This window comes from Amphiura filiformis, chromosome 20, assembly GCF_039555335.1.
Source record: "Amphiura filiformis chromosome 20, Afil_fr2py, whole genome shotgun sequence".
In the NCBI taxonomy this organism is placed as follows: Eukaryota; Metazoa; Echinodermata; class Ophiuroidea; order Amphilepidida; family Amphiuridae; genus Amphiura; species Amphiura filiformis.
In genome coordinates, this window is record NC_092647.1 from 8,561,469 (window position 1) to 8,576,754 (window position 15,286).

Sequence of the window (15,286 nt, forward strand, 5' to 3'; positions counted from 1 at the left end):
GAGTCCAATATTTTAAAACTCATAGCGAAAGGGAGACATTGCTGCAGTGTCGGGGAGCTGAAAATTATCTTTGCCAACACCTGCAACCCCGGTTGCAAAGAATCAGTGTTTAACGTGCTGTTTCTGGTGTTGGATTTCCCATTGGGTGCTCTCAGGTGCGGGCTGATATTTTACCAGAGTGAGAGAATGAGCTCCCTCTGCCTCCCTAGCTCAGTTGTTGAACATGCCAGCTTTAGGGCAGAGGAAACCATCAGGTTCAACAGCCAGTATGTCCAAATGTCTTGGCCATTTGTTTTTGCTACTGTAACGACAGCCAGCGACACAATCATGATGAGATACTGCTCCGTTTTTTCCCCTTCTAGTTACTCATATCTTGGTGTTCATGGCATTTGTAATAACAGCTTTTAAAGAGCACTTGTGAGTTATGTTCCGTCGGACTTTGTCCTTAAACTGCTAGAGAACAGTGCGGTAAGATCAGGTGCTGTTTTTCTGGTAGGGCTAGTTTAGTTCCAAGGTCTCTTACTATGAACATCAAGCTCCATCTTCGTTTTCTTTAGTATTCGAAGAGGTCATGGACGGTAGTTTTTCTCTTCATATTGGAGTAGCCTATTTCAATGGCTCCGAATTTTCATCATAGGCCAAAGAGCGGAAGAAGCAGATTTACTTCTCAACGGTCATTAGGCTGGTGTTGAACATGTCATCATTGGTCAACCTTCCAACACTGGCCAACATGTTCCAGATCAGGGGCGAACTACTGCATATTGGTATATCTTGGCTGCTGTGTGTCAGAAATAAACTGAAACAGGGCTGATCACCCGTAAAGCTGCTGGGTCTGGACTAAAATAATTCCCTGCAACTCAATGATTACGAAAACTACAAGCAAATCTCCAAAACATAAGGAGGGTAGATGATCGGCAGTCTACTATTGACTTCATGACGGACCAGCGGGAACTCGGTACACCATCACGAACTGTTGGTCCTGATTATTGTCGCCTGTCTACCTTCAAATCTCTTGTAATATCTACTTATAATGTCCGTACTATAAATCAAAAAGGGAAAATCCATCAGCTATTTATGGGCTGTGCTGATGCAGGTATTGACATTGCCGGAATTCAAGAACATCTTCTCATTACACCAAGCCCAACTGATGAACTTTGGTCAGACGATAGGAACTGGGTTTTAGTATTCAGTTCTGCTGAGTGGGTCTGGCATTGTCCAAGCACGTTCACAGATGTCTTAAGAGTGTTGAAGCTGTTTCTGAGAGGATACTATTTGTAACATGTCATGGTAACCCTCAGCTTAGCATCACTGTTGTATATGCACCCACTGAGTGCCGGACTGAGTGCTCTGACAAGGAGGAATTCTATTCATCTCTATCTGATCACTTGGATGGTTTGAAAAGGCACAACGTCCATCTCATCCTCGGCGATGTTAATGCCAGAATAGGAACTGATAGTCCCATCCTTGGGTGATTGGTCCATACTGCTACCATGATTAAACCAATGACAGTGGTGAGCGTCTGGTCAACATTTGCCAGGAGTACAACCTCTGATCGGCCCAAATGAGATTCCACCAACCCAGGAACCGTCTCTGGACTTGGACCCATCCAGCTGGATCAACCCATGTACAGTTAGATCACATTCTAATAAACAACAAGTGGGTAAATTCTCTCCGCAACTGTCGAGCATACAATTCAGTAGAAGTGGACTCCGATCATCGTATTGTGAGCGCCCGTCTAGCTGCCAGTCTGCGAACAAGCAAAGGAAAACCTAGCAAGATACCAAAATTCAATTCAAGTTGCAAGATCCTGATACAAAGTGGTTCACTTATTTCCAGTGCCGCAAAAGTGTACAACAAGATCCTTCTGAACAGGATTCGACCTCACATTGATCCTTTATTGAGAAGCAACCAGGCGGGCTTTAGATCAGGTCGAAGCTGCTCAGCAAATACACATTTTGAGGAGGATCATGGAAGGCTTCAAAGAGTACCAACTTCCCTTGGCAGTCACTTTTGTGGACTTCAAAAAAGCCTTCGACTCCATCAACAGGTCCGTCGTGTTCTCAGTGCTGCGGCATTATGGAATACCAAAGGTTGTGGTCCATGCCATCCAGGTACTCTACAAGGACTCCAATAGTGCCGTTATGGTAGATGGAAGTATCTCAGAACCTTTCCAAGTAACAACTGGAGTGCTTCAGGGTGATGTGTTGGCACCATTCCTGTTCATTATCCTGGTAGACTACCTCCTGAAGAAATCAACTTCTGGAATTGTTACCTACCCATCCTGCTAGGATGCTTGAATGACCTGGATTTTGCTGATGATATTGCCCTGTTGGAATCTTCTATAGCCCGGGCCCAGTCACAACTTACTAGGACTGCAACAGCAGCAGCATCAGCGCACCTAAGACAGAATATATGACTGCAACCTGTAACGCCCAGCCAGCACTATGGTAGCACCATCAACCATGTCACAGACTTCAAGTACTTGGGTTCCAAGATGGGCTCTCGTGTTGGAGACCTAAAAAGAAGAAAAGCACTAGCCTGGGCCGCTCTCTGAAAACTGGAACGCCTTTGGAGAAGCTCATCCCTGCCAATCGAAACAAAAATCAAGCTGTTTGAGACCACTTGTGTTACTGTTCTTCTGTACGGGTGCGAGTCATGGGTAATCACCAAGGACATGGAAACCCAGATCAATGCCTTTGCAACATCTTGCTACAGAGTCATGTTAAACATCAAGCGTGTGGATCGGATTCCAAATGAAACCATCTACAATCTGACCAACACCACTCCACTAGTTGCCAGAGTCAAGATTCATCAACTCAAATTTCTCGGTCATATTTTGCGTCTTGAAGACGGCGAGCCTGTGAAAGAATATGCCCTTTATATTCCACCACATGGGAAGAGGAAACCAGGACGGCCACGCATACTGTACTTACAGTATGTAAAGCACCTGCTGGGAGATACTGAAGGAATGCTGCAGCCAAACAAAATTGTTTCGCTTGCCCAAGATGGCAATAGTTGGAGAAAGCTTGTAGTCGCCTGCTCCGCAGCCGACTGATGATGATGAGCAAGACCAATAAATATTGGGCGTAAAGCATCCAATTTTATCATTATTATGAGTTGGATCCAATATTTTCACACAACTGGATTCATCAAAACATTATATGGTAAGATCAGGACGGAAAGCGTGGCAGTCACTGTTCAACCCTTTCTGGAACCTGTTTCCCGTTGAACTGCAAATAATTCAAATGTCGGTTATTGTCCCCTTGGAACAACCACACTGATTTTACGAATGAAGAAGGTGAGCTCGAAGTTCATCAGTTCATTAAGTTAACAAACACTTCTGCACTCTCCTTAACTTAATACAGAAGCTTAACCTGGTGCTTAATATCTGAAACCTGTGCAAGATAACTATTATAATCCGTACTTCGTTATATATTAACTGTCACTAAATATGAAATTGAATACAACACTGATCCCAAAGCAATGAATCTAATAAACTACCTAGTCCTGATCATGAGATACCTGTTTACTTGACGGAAGAAGATGAAGGAAAAAGATCATATCCATGATCTGAAAACTATCAAGGATATACGCTTAATATCATCGGACAAAAAATACCCCGAGGGGGACAATTGCGCGAGTGTCTAAAGGTGCATAAACTCGATATATGAGACTCGAAACTCGAGACTCGAAAATTTGACTCGAGACTCGAAACTCGAGACTCGAAAATTTGACTCGAGACTCGAAACTCGAAGATAAGCAACACACGGTGGAGATAATATATTTACCAACGGAATATATTCTTGTTAAGGAATCGGATAGCAACACTTGCACAGTATATTTTGTGGGGCCTGAAAAATTTGACTCATCATATTGTTCGTGGTGGGAATCTTAAGAATAAAGTAGCAGCAAAATGAGTGAAAAGAACTCGGTTTTGATTGAATTGTACTCAAATTGACCAACAGTTGAATGTAATCAATATTGAGTTCTATTTGACTCATTTTATTGTTCTACTTCCTTTTTACTCGACATTGAGTAACTTTTTTTTTGTTTAAGAGTGCATCCCACTAATAGTGATAAGAAAGTTTATTGTCCAAAGATGAGTTTGATTGCTTGTTATTTATCTACAACACTATTATTTAATTAAGAGCCGATGACTCTGAGATTAAAATATGCTGCCCCTTTACTAGAGGTTTGGCGGCTCTGAAAAGAGTTCTTCAAGTGGATTGCCCCTTGTCCACTGAAAGGTCGGTGGCTCTGAAAAGAGTCGTTTATTGTATGCGCTCTGAAAAGAAACCTTCAAGTTGGCTGTCCCATGTCCATTAAAAGGTTGGTGGCTTTTTTTATTATGTATAAGGCCCCTTTACTAAAGATACGGAGTCTCTAAAAAGAGCTGTTCAAGCAGACTACCCCTTGGGGATTGGTCGTGGCTCTGAAAAGAGTCGTTTATTATTTAGGTGCCAGGCTCTTTACTGAAGATTCGACGGCTCTGAAAAGAAGCCGCTCAAACAACTAATATAAAGCCTATCGAGGATTATATTTATAATAGCATATATACTCACCATGGGCATAGATCATATAGAATACCCAGCTCCCGTCTATCCTGTAGCAATTCTTGTAATTCACCGGGCTCCTCTATATCTATGTCCAAATAATCATAATAGTATTCGCTAGGCATATTTCCAATATCTTCTGTAACTTTGGAACCTTTAGATTCCACATGATGTGTAAAAGGTACAAACATGAATGAAGTCACCATCAAGGCGTGGTATAAGGACTTCATTTTTGATTTCCCGTACCCACAATAATGAAAAAGAAAGGTTGGATGTTGCCAAATACTCCAATGTGTTCTGTATCCAATTATAAAATGATGTCTATTTCAGTAATCGTCCTGTCCACAATAATACAATTTAAAAGTGCGTCAGGCCATTCATTCCAATTCAACAATACAGTACGTAATTTCAGATGTATGTAATATGTTACAGGTTTATACAATAATCTGATTTCCGATGCAATAGTAAAAACGGTCAATTCAGAAGTCAATCGACTAAATATAATTTTCAATTCCAAAAGTCTGCCACTTTTACCAACCCTAATGTTTCTGCATCAATAGTACAAATGCAGTCAATTTCACAAATCTACACAATGTTTTGAACTTCCTTCAATTTATTACAAACGAATAATGGCCGTCAAAAGCTAGCATGTAGTCAGTAGCTTTCAAAATGATTTATCAGCTTGGATGTTGAACTCGATTGGCCTAGTTTTGACAATCCAGAAGGTTCCAAAACAAGATAAGTCGGTCAAATCAGGAGAACCGGATGAAATAGATAGTTAAATTGCCAGAAAAGTCCCAAGGTCTTTGTCTGCTATGCACTCTGCCTTTACAGCTTTTCACACCACATTTACCAATCTGAAGCCAAAGCAGCAGCCTGTGTCCCTTTTTCACCAGCTCACTTCAGTCAATGATGCTGGTCAGTCTAATTTTCACCGAATATATAAAGATAGGATGTAATTCTAATTTACCACGCAACGGCAATGATGTAGTTCTCAAACCGGACACCCTTATTCGTGTGATAAAAACTTATTCAAGTTGTGACTGTACGCGCCACCCATTTAAACTCACTCCCACTCCAATACACGTAACGCAAACAGTGTTGCCATTTTATTAGCCCAACATTTCACACAGAGAAGATATCTTACACTTCCCATAATGCATTTCTCCCATTTCAATTTTCTGTGCTGACTTGCTATCTGGTGTAACGTGGGTCGATAGTGACAAAATGTACCTTAATGAGGAGAGCATTATCCAGATCGTACAAAATACTTTCTTGACTGTCTATTTCTTGACTCTAAATTACAAGGATTTAAAATAAATCCTTAAGGATTGCAATTAGGGACCAATCAATTTTAGATTTAAAATTAACCTTATAGATTTGAGTTTTAAATTTTAAAGATTTAATTTTTAATTTTAAAGATTCAAATTTAAATCTGTTAATTTTAAATCTAATACTTGATTGGTCCCTAATCACAATCTTTTAGGATTTATTTTAAATCCTTGGAATTTAGAGTGTAGTATTGATCCATGTATAACCAGTCTATTCTCAAAATGAAAACAAAGGGAAACTGTACAAAGTAACGGGTGTGTCATGTCATTTGTTGAAATGAGGTGATGTAATCATGTTGCAAAGGATTCTGGGAAGGGTAAATTATATTCTCTGCATTAACCTGACATGTGGTATAATGTAGCATCTAATTCAGTCTTTTAAAGGTTTTTTTTTTTTTGTCAAAACAAATTCTCAGATTAAGTTCAATGTCCAATGATATAGATAATCGCAGTATACGCATTAAAATGTTAGGGGTGAGAATATTTTGTTACTTGATATCTGCGTGCGAAACGAGCGAACATTTTTAATTTCAGACTATTGTAGCCAAAGATGAATGTGAGATTTGATGGGTCATTACCCGCGATGCACGCAAAATTGTGCAAATTTACCTATTATGACCCAAAACATGGTGTTTTTAGTCCCAAGAAGCTGCTAATCTTTGTAGGTCCTGTGGTTCTTGAGTTATGTTGTAAAGATGGCTGAAACAACAACACTTTTGTAAAACGTACATAACTCACTATCAACAATAAATCAAGCAAGATATGATTTGTAGAATGAACATCAAAGTGATATTTTTCAATAATATATTGATTTATGTAATAATAATCGATTTTGTGGCTGCTCCGACCAACAATACCTAGTCTACCCTTAAGGCTGCTTTTTTGTGATTTTGATGTTATTTTGTTTACGTGGTGCTTCCCCACGTGCAGAAACACACTAGAATTTAGGTGGTCCGTCCTTGATTTTCCAGGGAACTTTCTTTTATCTCCAACATATTAATTTGTCCAAATAGCAGTTTCATGAGTTCATAGAAAATTAAGAAAGCCGGATATACCTGAAAGGTAATCCTCAAGTGAATAACATAAATTAGAACCCTTAAGGGATCTGGAATGAGCGTTTGAGCGTTTCGACAGTATTTTTTGTGGGACGTGAGAGCACATCAGACATATCGAAATTGAAATTCACGATATAATATAAATTTTATGACAAATTATTAAGATTTGATATTTTTCACATTTTTGATATATAACAGTCCTCGAAGTAAATTTTATAAATCTAATGATATATTCTTAAAGTGTATGTAGCTGGGAGGATCAATTGAAAATTTTAACTTTTCATATTGAAGATATGGATTTTTTGTTGGTGTTTGGGGGATCCATATCTTCAATACGAAAGGTCAATATTTTCAATTGATCGTCGGCTTTTCATCCCACCTACATACACTTTAAGTATAAATCATCAGATTTATAATGTTTACTTCGAGTACTGTTAAATATCAAAAATATCCATTTTTAATCATTTCCCATAAAATGTGTATTACATTGCGAATTTATATAAAATATCAGAAGGACATTCTTCGTATTCAGAATGCAATTCGATATGTCTGATGTGTTCTAATGTCCCACAATAAATACTGTTCATACCCCATCCCTTAAGAAAAAAGAAACCATTATTTCTAAGCAATCACCAGTCCGTTCTTGCTGCATGCGCACGGTGTTTTCATTGAATTGAAAAGATAATGATTCACATTCACATTTGATATAAATAGCATATGAAATTTATTACAAACAATAAGTGACACATTATTTCGAACATGACTATATTAAAGCCATATTATAACATTTCTTTAAAAATAGATTTGTATTTTTTTTCCATAAAATGTTAGCTTTTATTGTCAGATATATCCCCTTTTAATTTAGAGCCGAATAAGTGAGGTAAAGCAAAGAAAAATGGAATTTACTACTAACGCTATTATATGTTACTCCGGCGGTTGTAATACGCTACGATCCTCTGGCGTGTGTGGGGGTGTGTGTGTCGTGTACGTAGTATGTGTTATGAACATCGCATACGCGTTCGACTAATATTTCTATCGTATTTAGTAAAACGACGGTTCCGGTGTTTTATTCAATATTTCGGATTTTGACAAAACTACAGCACCTATAAAGTCTTGACTTTTGCAGAGAATCTTTGTTTACTAAAGAACATTACAATCGTGTAAAAACCTGCATTTAAACATTTTTTGAAGGCGTTCTCCTCAGCAAATGTTATAATATGGCTTTAAATGGTCAAAGCAAAGAGTTTCTATTCGGTGAATGCAGTAACTTCAATTCTCTTGAATTCAAAGCATCTATTGTAATGATAAAAGTGATTCATCATTTCCGAAATTAATTTAAACTGAATTTAGATTGATTTCAAATATCAATAATTCATAGTTATAAATTATTTCTAGTCTTTTTCAGGTCTTTCCTTTGGTGGTGGGTTCATTGTCTAGACATAATGATCTCCAAATAATGTTCTATTTCAATGAAACTAAGGATGAATTCAACTGAACCAGGACTTTTTGTCATGAATCTATTTTATCATTTCGAGGGTGTGTTCCCGAATATGAAAGGGGTCTATCAGTGTAGAAATTTTCAGAAAAAGGGGTCATTCGGTGTTGGCAATGTCAAAAAAGGGGTGGTTTTGTATGGGAGCGCCCAAAATTTCACATCATTAACAATCAAGAATATATAGCTTTTTACCCAATTTTACAGTACAAAAAAGATAAAACCAGATTTCAGCAAGTAAAGATCCTTCGTTCTAGCCGGAGTAGTAGCTCTTTAACTACGCATAAATTTACTGGTTTACAAGTGCTCATATTTGAGGCTGCAATCCCATACAGCTGGCACTATTGGAACACTCTTATAAATCTTCCACAAAATCATGTTTACATTTTGTTTTATACTAAGATTTCAGTAATAGCAAATAGCTTATTCCCTCACAGTAGCATTTAGCAACATCTGATGCAATGCAATGATAACATTGAGTCATCTGGGAAATCTATAAATAGAACTGACTGACATTGTTATTGTGATTATATACATGAGAGGGACTCCCATCTTTCATGAAATGGCTTTAAATGTAAGCAATTTAAAGTTAGTGGTGTGTTGTAAACACAAAATTTTCTTGAATTTATAAAAGAGCGACCTACAAACAAAAATAATATTAACTGTCTGAAATTCATGTAATGATCGAAATTTTAAAGATGTTATAATAGTTGTTCCATTCCACTCGTTGTTGCAGGTCGTGGAATAGAACAAGCCATCATTCATCTTGTGGTTATACTTGATATTTCGACCATTACTCTCAGACTGTTAGTGTTAAAGAGGAAGCCCCACCAGAGCAGATCTTCTGGGGTGAACCAAATCTGCTTGGTTATCAAATTAATCAGTGACAAGGTTATCTCTGAATTTGACAGGTGCTAATTGATGTTTTAATGTTATTACACCTGCCAAATTCAGAGATAACCTTGTCACTGATTAATTTGATAAAAATAAAAATAAATAAATAAATGTTGATATTTATACAGCGCCTTTCACATGTGCACAAGTACAAAAGCGCTTTACATTTATTCGGCTGTCGTTAGAATATGTCAGCTGCCATGCCATACAATGCCAAATGCATGCTCATACCTTTGGGCGCTCAATGGACAATATTCATACCGGTAACAGCTCCCCATTTCACCCCTGGGTAGAGAGAGGCAAGTAAGGTAAAGCGCCTTGCCCTAGAGCACAACATGATGGCACCACCGGTGTTCGAACTCGCACTCCACCGATTACAAGGCAGAGTCCATACGATAACCAAGCAGGTTTGGTACACCCAGATGAACTGCTGTGGCGTGACTTCTCCTTTAATGGTTTTTGATACTGACTGGTAATGGTTTTGTCGTCAGTGGCTCCAGATTTGTGAAAAGCTTTTTGACATAAACATGACAAAGGTACGATTGATATTCACAATCATAAATTTTCATTTCATTTAAAATACAAGCGAACCCCGGGAAGCGAACTTTGTCATCAAATTAAGTTTATGAAAATGCAAGTTGGCAGTCTTGCATGACAAGTAAAATAAATTAATACATGGACAAAAACGCAATTGCTGCCTCGTGTGTCTTTCAAAAGGTTTCATCTTATGTGAATGCAGATATTTTATAGGACTGGTTCATATTGCAGAAGAGAGCTATTTCATGCAGAAACTCCAGAAGATTTGTAAAATAAGACTCTGATGAAAAGTTTTATGCGACTTTTCTTTAAAGGTGAACCTCATTGAAAATAAAGTTATATATCAATGAAAAGCTTATGATGTCAGGATACTAAAAATAATTTTTTCCGATTTTTTTGATGGCCAATAAAGCTGAAAAATTAAAAAAATTAATGAATTTTTGGTCTTTTTTAAGGCGCCCAAAAAGCACCCAAATCAATCGTCTATGACCTTGGGAATGCTCGTGACGTAAGCTCAGGGTTCGCAGTCACGTGATCTGACTCGGAAACACGTAAACAAGACTTGCTTCCTGTACTTTGCAAGCTGCCCGGCAAGTCTGATTTTCACAATAAACATGATAAAGCTTGAAATTAGAGGAATCTTCACGTTGCTGGTTCCTTCTATATATATTAGAAATAATAGAATTATTGTCAACACATAAATTTTCCGTAAATTTTTGACAAAATCAGTCATAACTGGCTGGGTAAAACTGGGTAATTGAGTTTGAATTTCGCGCTGGGATCAATCCCATGCGCAAATGCTTGCTGCTACCGAGTACCGTTCATGTCATGGACTGAATCAGGGACTGAATAAACATGATCGAATAACAAATTAAATACTTGTTTGTGACATTCCCTATTCTTGATTCATTTTAAAATATCTGATTTAAAAAATATCGCCTTGCAGTAATCAAAAAATTAATAAAGAACCGTCGATTTCGTCAAATCCAGCCCATATAAAAGTTTTCATATTTAGCGCATTGCGGTAATACATTCTTTCCACACAATCACGATTGAAAGAAACAGATACTCAGGCAGATACTTTATGATAAAATAAATACAATTTAGGCTTAGTAGACCGTTATTAAATGGAAATCTGAATAAAATTAAAACATTGTCACTTGTGTCACGATTCTTTAATGATAGTACAATCAGTGTACGGTACTGAAAAAGTGAAACATTCATGTTTTATGGATTACCGAACACGATGCGTAAATTGCTGAAGAAATGGCAGGGACGGATATGCACAAACACAGCGACTCGCTTCGGGGCTTCGTCCGCCGGCAGCACTCATGCGTTGTGTGTTCCATATATCTGTGGTTTCATGGGGTGTTTCAGCAGATTTGATCAATCGTTCCCTTATATTTGGAACATTTACAGGAATAAATTTTGCTGATGAAGTAGCAATAAGTTGGAAATATCAGAATGTGAATATCAAATCGGTCATTTTGTCTGCAAGTAAGTACAGTACAGTCGCGGATACTGAACACTCGGCGTAGTGAGACTCAGTCAGTCACTGAGCTCATCCCGTATGTATCTATATACAAGTTCGTCTATCATACATGACCGGCCATGACCGGTTGTAAAGCTAAGAAATAATTAAAAAATCCTGTACATATACCTTATTCTATTCCTTCATTTTCCTTTGATAAGTTCATCTCAACTTGGTGTGACGATCTGAACTGGTAGCACTAGCAGTTATTTTTTGCAATCTGTTTTCATTCGGCGAATCTTCGCTCTTCGTGCTTTACTGTAATATTCCCTATGCATATCGTGGATGGCTTGGCCTATCCCAAATCACCCCGGCCAGCACTTTTCCCATTTTTACAACCGCACACTTTATTCAGGAACTTCATTCTTGATTTGATCATGATATTTCCTTCATGTAATTCTTATTTTATTGAAGATATTTTTCATGTAAAGTTGACAATGACTGAATTGGCCCGATGCATGCCACAGTAATACACGGACATTGTGTTTACAATCAAACCCGGAAGTAACTGTGTGTCCCTGGGCTGACGTCATCAACGAAAGCGCCCAATTTGAACGATTTCGTTTTGTAATTTAGGGGGTGCCAATATCCAATCTTTGCATGGAGATTATGTCTAGCCTGGTACGCTATGCAAATAAAAAATATTCTTTTCTGCTTCCTGACATCATAAGCTTTCCATTGATATATAACTTTATTTTCAATGAGGTTCACCTTTAAAGTTCCCGTTTATAGTTCGAAAGATTTTCAGCGGGAAATTACATTAATGTAAGCTGTTACCATACAAATGTATATCTCAATTAAATTATACGAGGCTATAATTAATTCCGGATACAATTTCTGTTAATAATAGGTAATTAATTTGCTGAGAAACTATATAGGCCATCTCCATTGGTTTCCCTCAGATTATGTGCGGATACGAGATATTTGAATCTGTTGTTGTTTTGAGAAAACAAGTAAACGCTGCAGAATGATTTTCTTTAGTTCAATATACACCAAAATATTGTTGCTACAAACATAATTTTTTGTGACGTGACATCAAGTGTTGATAAAGGTAACAGTGTTTGCTAAAACGTATGGATCAAATACGACAAACCTTGTTTTCAGAGTATTCAGTAATCAGTTTTTGAAGACGGTGAATCACAGATCGGTCAAAGTAGACTTTTTCCTAATAATCCAAGACGGTATGATTCAAGATTTGAGCAATTTTTTAATTTGACCGCTGTATTAAATTTGATGACCTTTCTCACAGCTTCCAACTTAGCTCGCATGGGGGGATTTATGTCAACTTTTAGTACGTTCATATTCGCTGTCGAATTGACGTAATAAATCGGGGAAACTACCATAGCAATGGATGAATACAATTTTGACCATATCGCTCTGCACTACAAGCAGGTTGCAATCATCACCTGTGTATGTCTGCAATCATAGATTGAATACAATGCAAATCTTTTCAAAGATACTAATATTACAGGTGCGAGTGATCAGCATGATATGGTTCAATCCAGAGGTATCGCGTGAATGCAGCGCGATATAATCAAAAATTGTTTGTACATATTGCTATGGTAGTTAATCCGATTATTACGTCACTTCGATAGCGAATACACTTGCGAAGTTATGTAATAACCGGATTAACTACCATAGCAATAGGTGAAAACAATATTTGCATAAAAGCCGAAACCTGCCAATCATTAACCCGTTGAGTTAATTAACCTAGTGAGGATATTACAAGGGCTTGCCAGTCGATTATCATACAAAAAGGAATTACTCTGCAACATAGTTTAACCAGAGAAGATGTAAAGAAAGGAGATAGATCCAGCTATCCTCAAACAAAATATGTGTGTTGCCGCTCATTCAAAAGAAATCACGCTATTTAGGTTTAACAATCAAATACAACAAAAGGGTTCGAACCCATGACGGGTGTGATACACAAGTTGCTGCTTACTAGTTTTAGGGAAAGGTCAGTGTCTGTATACCATCAATACTATGCATACCATGCATGCAGATCCTAACATCCAGTTTATTTCAAATAAAATATGACCGAAGTTCCATGGCAAATAATAATTTTGCACGCTTGGTTACGCTTTCAACCTCTACGATTTATGATACAGCCTATTTTCAATTATCAAAATATCTTTATTAGGTTTGCAGGAAATGACAGGAAAATACATAAAACAATAAAATATGGATGATCAAAAATCATCCCTTTTCTAACAAAATCCTAAAACACTCTCCTAAATAATTAATATATGTTCCAAAATGGGCGGATTTTTTTGGAATCTTTACAAAACTACATTTCTTTCTTATAGTATCCACGTGTGGCATCCCTTCAGAGCAACATCAGGTACTCAACACACACGTGTCATACTTTCAAGGGATTCTCTATAGAAACATTGGATATGGTTTCAATTCTGGAGTGAAAATTAATCAACCGTAGTCGGCAACACACATCACATCAAAGGCTACTTTCAAGTAGATGTGTAACTACTTGAGAATAAAGGACTATGAATAGGTGCGCGACAGGATTACCTACGGGATTATCTCAAGGATATAATTCCGTTCTCCCTCCTTCTTTTTCAACTTTCCTGGTTTAACCTCGAAGTTACGTAATGTTGCTATGTCAACGGGATCACGCTCTTGAGTAATGAACCACGATCGAAACGATCACCACACAAAGTATATGGCACTCGAAGGCATACCAAAATAGCGTGATCCGGTAACCAAGAGAATTACGTAACCACTTTGATGCTGAATAGAGGCCCTGCATGAAATTATTGATTGGCTCCAAACAAAGCATTTGAACCGGTGTCCTTCACCGTAGTTATGGCGGCGTACAGTCCATTCAATCAAATGTTATCATCAACCTATTTGATCGTAGTGCAGAGTTATGAGACGAACTGTCACGGTAGATTGCAATCATGCTTTTGTTGAATGCATTTGAGTAGTCCGCCATATTTACGGGATGATACGTCACATGCAAGGCCTCTATTGCAACATACCCAAATGAAATTACTAGAGCTGCAGGCAGACACACGATCATGAACCATAAACAATATCTGGCACTTTATACCGATGTTCATAATTACTAACTTTGAACAGGCTCCAAGCATTAACCAAATTTCATGTCATAGTCATCAATGGAACAAATAATTTACACGCATAAAAATGTTCAAGCAATTGTTCATGAAATCACACAATACACACAGAAAACGTGACCCACAACTATGGTGGAAACCAATTTGTCTTGATTCATTCCGTTTCATATTTTTCCCATTCAACAAGAGACCAAAATTTGGTAAGGAAGTTATAGATAATATCTTGCTAATTCCGGAATCAATCCCATAATTCAATGCTTCCGAATACCAGAGTCTGCTTCCGTTGACAGTGTAAAGGAAATACGGTTCATTTCAAACCTCATTACCTCAACCGGGATAATAAGAATAAGGTGTGCCGGTGTCCAAATCATGTCTTACATTTTTCATCTTTTAAGTGTACGACATATTTTCAAACATTTTCCAAGCCCGTATGTAGAGTCCGTGTGCCGCATCTATCAAAAGACCTGAGTTTTGTTTCAACAAAATGGTTGAATTCGAAAGAATTAGTTTATATCAAATTTAAAACCTTTGGATATCTTTCTCTAACGGTATTAAATCACCCCCTCTACCGATGTTGCACATAACCGTATTTTGTAAGTCGTTGGGGGCTTCTTTTGTCTGCGTCTTACCAAACAAGCGATAATCATTTATGATCCAATTGCTTTAATACTTTTGCTGGGGGGCTATACCATCCTCTAAGGTTTTTCACCAGGTATTTTAAAACCAAAACGCGCGTACGCCAAAAGCACTAAGGTAATAGTAGACCCATCTTTTGCGCTTATTTTAGTTTTACCACAGCAC

The 15,286-nt window shown here is 37.7% G+C and overlaps 1 protein-coding gene across 1 annotated transcript in view; it reads right to left on the bottom strand.

Moving 5' to 3' along the window:
• The window catches only part of LOC140142882 (uncharacterized), a 32,718-nt gene extending 27,167 nt beyond the window's left edge, over nt 1–5,551 (bottom strand). The window contains exon 1 of the mRNA XM_072164900.1: nt 4,563–5,551. Coding sequence (XP_072021001.1) covers nt 4,563–4,783 — 221 coding nt within the window. The 5' untranslated portion in view covers nt 4,784–5,551. The remainder of the gene's footprint in view (nt 1–4,562) is intronic.
• Between the last annotated feature and the right edge of the window lie 9,735 nt (nt 5,552–15,286).